At 41.8% G+C, this 7,630-nt stretch overlaps 1 protein-coding gene across 1 annotated transcript; it reads right to left on the reverse strand.

Moving 5' to 3' along the window:
* Positions 1-2,536: 2,536 nt before the first annotated feature.
* Positions 2,537-5,543, reverse strand: bmp15 (bone morphogenetic protein 15). The gene is made up of 2 exons (XM_034080246.2): positions 5,056-5,543; positions 2,537-4,328 (listed from the first exon to the last, which is right to left on the reverse strand). Exons 1-2 carry the CDS (start codon positions 5,390-5,392, stop codon positions 3,370-3,372), a joined length of 1,296 nt encoding a protein of 431 aa, XP_033936137.1. The 5' UTR covers positions 5,393-5,543; the 3' UTR covers positions 2,537-3,369.
* Between the last annotated feature and the right edge of the window lie 2,087 nt (positions 5,544-7,630).

Consider the following 7,630-nt stretch of genomic DNA (forward strand, 5'->3'; position numbering starts at 1 on the left):
ATACTGATATACACCTGAACATCAGCAGGAGAGGACTCTTTAAAGTAGAGACACTACATACTGATATACACCTGAACATCAGCAGGAGAGGACTCTTTAAAGGAGAGACACTACATACTGATATACACCTGAACATCAGCAGGAGAGGACTCTTTAAAGGAGAGATACTACATACTGATATACACCTGAACATCAGCAGGAGAGGACTCTTTAAAGTAGAGACACTACATATGATATACACCTGCCCATCAGCAGGAGAGGACTCTTTAAAGTAGAGATACTACATACTGATATACACCTGAACATCAGCAGGAGAGGACTCTTTAAAGTAGAGACACTACATACTTATATACACCTGAACATCAGCAGGAGAGAGGACTCTTTAAAGTAGAGACACTACGTACTGATATACACCTGAACATCAGCAGGAGAGAACTCTTTAAAGTTGAGACACTACGTACTGATATACACCTGAACATCAGCAGGAGAGGACTCTTTAAAGTAGAGACACTACATACTGATATACACCTGAACATCAGCAGGAGAGGACTCTTTAAAGTAGAGACACTACATACTGATATACACCTGACCATCAGCAGGAGAGGACTCTTTAAAGTAGAGACACTACATACTGATATACACCTGAACATCAGCAGGAGAGGACTCTTTAAAGTAGAGACACTACATACTGATATACACCTGAACATCAGTAGGAGAGGACTCTTTAAAGTAGAGACTACATACTGATATACACCTGAACATCAGCAGGAGAGGACTCTTTAAAGTAGAGACGCTACATACTGATATACACCTGAACATCAGCAGGAGAGGACTCTTTAAAGTAGAGACGCTACATACTGATATACACCTGAACATCAGCAGGAGAGGACTCTTTAAAGTAGAGACGCTACATACTGATATACACCTGAACATCAGCAGGAGAGGACTCTTTAAAGTAGAGACGCTACATACTGATACATACCTGAACATCAGCAGGAGAGGACTCTTTAAAGTAGAGACACGACATACTGATATACACCTGAACATCAGCAGGAGAGGACTCTTTAAAGTAGAGACACTACATACTGATATACACCTGAACATCAGCAGGAGAGGACTCTTTAAAGTATTGACACTACATACTGATATACGCCTGAACATCAGCAGGAGAGGACTCTTTAAAGTAGAGACACTACATGCTGATATACACCTGAACATCAGCAGGAGAGGACTCTTTAAAGTAGAGACACTACACACTGATATACACCTGAACATCAACAGGAGAGGACTCTTTAAAGTAGAGACACTACATACTGATATACACCTGAACATCAGCAGGAGAGGACTCTTTAAAGTAGAGACACTACATACTGATATACACCTGAACATCAGCAGGAGAGGACTCTTTAAAGTAGAGACACACACTACATACTGATATACACCTGAACATCAGCAGGAAAGGACTCTTTAAAGTAGAGACACTACATACTGATATACACCTGAACATCAGCAGGAGAGGACTCTTTAAAGTAGAGACGCTACATACTGATATACACCTGAACATCAGCAGGAGAGGACTCTTTAAAGTAGAGACGCTACATACTGATACATACCTGAACATCAGCAGGAGAGGACTCTTTAAAGTAGAGACACGACATACTGATATACACCTGAACATCAGCAGGAGAGGACTCTTTAAAGTAGAGACACTACATACTGATATACACCTGAACATCAGCAGGAGAGGACTCTTTAAAGTATTGACACTACATACTGATATACGCCTGAACATCAGCAGGAGAGGACTCTTTAAAGTAGAGACACTACATGCTGATATACACTGAACATCAGCAGAGAGGACTCTTTAAAGTAGAGACACTACACACTGATATACACCTGAACATCAACAGGAGAGGACTCTTTAAAGTAGAGACACTACATACTGATATACACCTGAACATCAGCAGGAGAGGACTCTTTAAAGTAGAGACACTACATACTGATATACACCTGAACATCAGCAGGAGAGGACTCTTTAAAGTAGAGACACACACTACATACTGATATACACCTGAACATCAGCAGGAAAGGACTCTTTAAAGTAGAGACACTACATACTGATATACACCTGAACAACACCAGGAGAGGACTCTTTAAAGTAGAGACACTACATACTGATATACACCTGAACATCAGCAGGAGAGGACTCTTTAAAGTAGAGACACTACATGCTGATATACACCTGAACATCAGCAGGAGAGGACTCTTTAAAGTAGAGACACTACATACTGATATACACCTGCACATCAGCAGGAGAGGACTCTTTAAAGTAGAGACACTACATACTGATATACACCTGAACATCAGCAGGAGAGGACTCTTTAAAGTAGAGACACTACATACTGATATACACCTGAACATCAGCAGGAAAGGACTCTTTAAAGTAGAGATTTTTAAAATTTGAAAAGACACAGAATACACTTTTCGACATCCTAAAAAATGACAATAACTCAGGTTTTAGAAAACATGCATTTTATTTCATAATTCATATTCACTGGTAATAAAAATTGCATTCCTTTCCACTCCAACATTACCGTTTATCGTTCTTAACATTCAACAGTTATATTTTCTTAATCTTTAATTTTATGTTTTTTTTCTAAGACAGTTCAGCCAATAACAGCCTTTTTTTAAGTTTATAAATACATACAAAATGGAAAAGTCATGACTGTAAACAGCAAAAGTACGACGTCGCAAGGCCTTCTCGGTAACTTTGTCCTTTAAAATACTTTTTTATAGCGCTAAACTCAGTGGCCTCAATCATTGCCATCACATTATATCCAGAAAAGTTCTTTACACTATTTTTTTGGGAGAATCTGGCTCTGAAGGAGAAACGCAGATCAGGTTTTGTAAAAGAAGAACAAAAGACGAATATATAAACAAGAAAAACAAAATCATTACATGGCTGTGGTTTGAGGTTAGACGTTGAAGATGGATCATTTCTTAAAATAGGTACCCCTGATGTTTAATCAATTGTATCAGATTACCCTGGAAGTTAGGTTTAGCATGTTAAATTACACTCAAGTAGCTTAAAATGCTTCCACATTCACCAGCTCCCTCGGAAAAATACATAAGTGATATTATAAATATTGCAAACGGCACACTCGCAACTTTTCCCAGTGCTCTACAGAACAAAAGGAACACCAGTAAATCCTCTCGCGGCTTCTTCTTCTTCTTATTAAAGTGCTTTCACGGGGACGATCTGAAACCACAACAACTTCCTGCTTCAGTCTCGAGCTCATTATGGTTAGTAGATCAAAGACTGACCCGCCAAATCTGCCCTCCCTTCTTGAAGTCTTTCAGTGCGAGTGTTCAGCGACATGTGCACGACTCGGCCACCATGTCCTCCAGCTCCTTGTACTCCACAATCTTCTTCTCCACCACCAACACGCTGATGGGCATGTACTTAAAAGGCACGCAGGATAAAGGCGGTAAATCCCCCACGCCCTGGTCGTTGATGATGGTCTGGATGATGGCGTGTCTCGGGGACTGGAAGCCGTACGTCAGTAACCTCGGGCAGTTTCCCTGGCAGAAACGCGGGTTGTACACCGGCGGCGCGATATAGTTCCTCCAACCGAGCTCGTCGAAGGAGAGGCGGAACGAGTGCAGCTTGCAGTGGTTCTTCGGCATGCTGGTTTTACGTTTCTCGTTGGGGAAGTCGGCGGAGGACGAAGGGGCGTTGGAGAAAGACGAGGAGGACGTTGGGGAGTTCTTCAGGACATCCACTGATGTGTCTGAAGACGGGAGTTCTTTGGATCGTCGTTGGCGGCTGAAAGAAGGATGAAAGTGATGCAGTTGCTTCATGACTCCTTCACCTTTGGCCTCAAACAGGTAATCGCTCACATCCCGCTCCTGCTCCAGGTACAACAGAAGAGCCGGGACATCCAGGTGAAGCGCCCCTCGCCATCTTTTCCCCCCTCGAAGACTCAGCCACCACGACGAGTACCTGCCGTCTTCCTTCCAAGGCTCGGTGCACCAGTACCGGGCGGTGAGGGTGAGGTGGCCCCCGGTGCCATTTTGTTTCCTCTGCTGCAGGTGAGCGGTGATGTCGGTTTCAGACCATCTTTCGTGGGGCTCCAGAGTCACTACGCTGTCTTTGCCCAGCGAGGTGATCTGAGCCCTGCAGCGCGGAGGCTCAGAGGCCCGGGGAGAGGAGGAGGAAGAGGAGGAGGAGGGAGAGGAAGAGCGGAGGTGGATGAACGAGGCTCTGATCAGCTGCTCCGAGGGAAGAGTGTCGAGGTTGTACTGGACTGTGAAGCTGTAGTGGTAATCTGGAGGAGAGAAAGAAACATAGGAGGACATTAGAGTTTACACATATTCAGTCTCACCTGTTCGGACTGCAACTTTGCTAAAAAATAAATAAGAAACTCGGTACTTGTGGGTTATCTGTAGTGTCGGCACTTTTTAATAGCGGGTAGCTAGCTCCTCCACATGAACTTTTTCGTTTCTCAAAATAACAAAACATTAATCCTAGGGGTTAGGGCTATTTAGAGAGTCTGAACAAAACTAAAAAGTGGCGACGGATAACCCACAAGTAGAATCTCTTCTGAATGCGGCACTTACAAAGGATTTGGCTTTAAGTGAAGCTGAAGCACTTAATCTGGTTGGGTTTACAGATAAGAAAAGTACCTGCAGGATTCTTGCTTTTGAGTTTGTTTCTTCATGGTTGAAGGCACTTATTGTAAGTCACTTTGGATAAATGTTTCAGCTAGAGCTATCAGAGAAAGTCCGCACTGAAGTAAGATAGGTTGAAGATATTTAACAAACAAAATCAAAACGCACTTGGGGACACACAAATGGCCAACAGAAAATGTTTCATTACAAGCTCACCCGACATGAAACAGGTGACCTAAATACACAAACCACACCCATGTGACGATTGCCGGATGTGCTCAACAAATACAAATAAAAGTTTCATAAAGAAATAATAATAATACAAATAATAAACTCAGGCTAAGTAGCATTTTGGCTGCTACACTAGTCCCCGCAGTAACTCACCTCTGGAGGCCGGCAGGTAGTGCAACGAGGACGCGGAGGGTCTCAGGAGTCGCACCGTATTGGAGCCGAACTTCCGGTGCTGTTTGGGCCTGCCGTCCGGTTCTGCAGCGCTTTGGTAGAGACTCAACATGAACTGCAGGTTCTGGTCCGCTTTCTGCTCGTGCGTCAGCGGCCGGTGATGCGCGCCTTTGTGCCTCGAGGAGCTCTGTTGACTCCGCCGGTTTCTCCTCGGTGTGCGGCGATGGGAGGCCATGTTCTTTCCGGCCAACACCCCGGTGCAGGTGGAGTACAAGAGGAAGATAAAACAGGACAGGACGCACACACCGGTCGCCTTCATTTTGGGATAAATATATAAAAAACCTCTGGTGCTACTAGTGAGCTCCACCAAAAGAGGCTAAAGTTGGCAACTTTTCTGATTGACAGGCTCGCCTGTCCTCGGGCCGTTTTAGACATGACTATCAACTTCCTGAAATTGACTGCGAACCCAATTAACCGTCTGGTGTGGCGCGAGACGCCGAAAGTAGCGTGAGGGAGTCACGTGTCCTGTGCGTGAAGGTGCGTAAGATAAGCAAGATGGCGACGTGTGCTTTTTTTTTTAAAGAGCATAATGAACATCATCTTTTTGTATATAACAAAGTCCACATCAGAACTAGACATATAAAGTAATGACATACAGTAAATAAAAAAAAAATACGTAATATTTTAGATTCAATAATTGTTAAATACACAATTCGTTTTGATTGCCTTCTTATTCATAATGTTTTAAAAAGTGCTACTATATTGTTTTAGTGAAAATTAGGGTTGGAGTCATCCCATCTCTTTCTATTAATATGAAATATCCCCAAAAATGTAACTAAATGTACAAAAAAACCAACATCAGTAAGTATGAAGAATTATATCTATCCTGGACTGTTTTGGTGATTCATTTATCACACAAGAATATTAATGTAAATTCACATACTTGTTCTCTACATTTTACCATATACTTTCTTATTATTAAACAATTAAGTGTTTCACATACATATGTAGTGACTTATTCTTTAGTGCAACCATTCTCTTTTTTAAATATCTACATATTGTGCCATTATTATTATTATTATTAAGTGTTATGTTTCTATGGATGACTTAAAGGTGGGGTAGGTACATTTGAGAAACCGGCTCGAGATCGCTAGAATTTGAAAATACACGACCGGAGAAAATCTTCCACTTCCTTACAGAGCCCCTCCTCCAGCACACACGAACGCGCACATGACCAATGAGGGCACGAGATAAGTTTGTGCCCCGATGGGAAGGCTGACAGGCAGGTAGGCCAATCCGTTTGGATGTACTTTTTACAGTATTACGGCTTCTACAGATGACATTTTTTTATGGATTTATTGTCAAAGCACTTAAGATATTCATTGCTATCGGGATGTTAAGAGCATTCCATGGAATATAACATGTATCTCGAGCCGGTTTCTGAAACTTACCTACCCCACCTTTAATATTCAACATGATATTGTGTAAATATGTTGCTTTACTTTACTATCGTCTAAAGTTGTATAACTTGACTCAAGATCAACTTAACACAGAGTTTGAAGTCGTCCACCACAGAACAAGCAACAAATAATGAATAAACTATATTAGGTAAAGCAACTTGTCCCATTTTGTTTTGTTAAGTATAAAAACAATATATTAGCATTAGCTAAACACATACTAACTTCTTTTAGTCACTTAATATATAAGGTCAAGATAAACAAAGTTTACATTTTGGATATCAAAGAAAAAACACAACATTTGATAAGTTTGACAAGGTTTTCAGTTTGATCTGTCGTGAGTGAGAGGTGAACATATCTCTCTATGGTGCCATCAGGTGGTAAACAATGACTCTGCATTGTACTCAAATACACAATATGAATGTGACTGGTTTTGACTGGTTTAGTATTTTAGACTTTGTTATTTGTACTTTTACTTAATAAGGATCTGAACACTCTACTTTCCATCTCAGTCTGGGGTAAAAATACATGTGGTTTGCATTGTTTTTGTTTCCTCCCAGACTATATCTGCTGCCTCTGGTTTCAGTCGGTTTGATATGACGTTTGTTTTGTTTTTGTGTAGTTTGAGAGCTTTGGGATCTTCTGACATCCTGTTTCTGTAGAAGAAATACAAGAAGAAAGCAGCACTCACCACAAACCCAAATATTACAGTTTCCAAGAACACAAAATAGTTTAAAAGGAAGAAAAAAGGTGGCCTGATCAGACCGAAACAAACGGCTCGTGGTCGGGATGAGGAGTGAGATGTCTGGGCATGTTTGCATCTTTGATTCTCTTCATCTTCTCTCCTTTACTTGTTTTCACACACACACACACACACACACACACACACACACACACACACACACACACACACACAGACAGATTGTCACTCGTTCGCACACACATTCAGTTAAGTGGGCACTGCAGCGTGGGGACATTCCACAACAGTGATTATCTCCAATCCCGATCATTTCAGTCTGCAGAGAGAGTGTGGGAAAGATTTAGAGACTATGGGGGGAAACAATGCATGGCTATAAGGGCTTCAGTCAGGCAGAAAAACG

This window comes from Pseudochaenichthys georgianus, unplaced genomic scaffold (genome assembly GCF_902827115.2).
Source record: "Pseudochaenichthys georgianus unplaced genomic scaffold, fPseGeo1.2 scaffold_969_arrow_ctg1, whole genome shotgun sequence".
Classification (NCBI taxonomy): Eukaryota; Metazoa; Chordata; class Actinopteri; order Perciformes; family Channichthyidae; genus Pseudochaenichthys; species Pseudochaenichthys georgianus.

Bases quoted from the DNA above. Each gene is read 5' to 3' on its own strand.
- bmp15 (XM_034080246.2), bottom strand. From the start codon at position 5,392: ATGAAGGCGACCGGTGTGTGCGTCCTGTCCTGTTTTATCTTCCTCTTG. The intron at 4,329-5,055 runs GTGAGTTACTGC...TCTCTCCTCCAG, and splicing joins CTACCTGCCGGCCTCCAGAG to ATTACCACTACAGCTTCACA.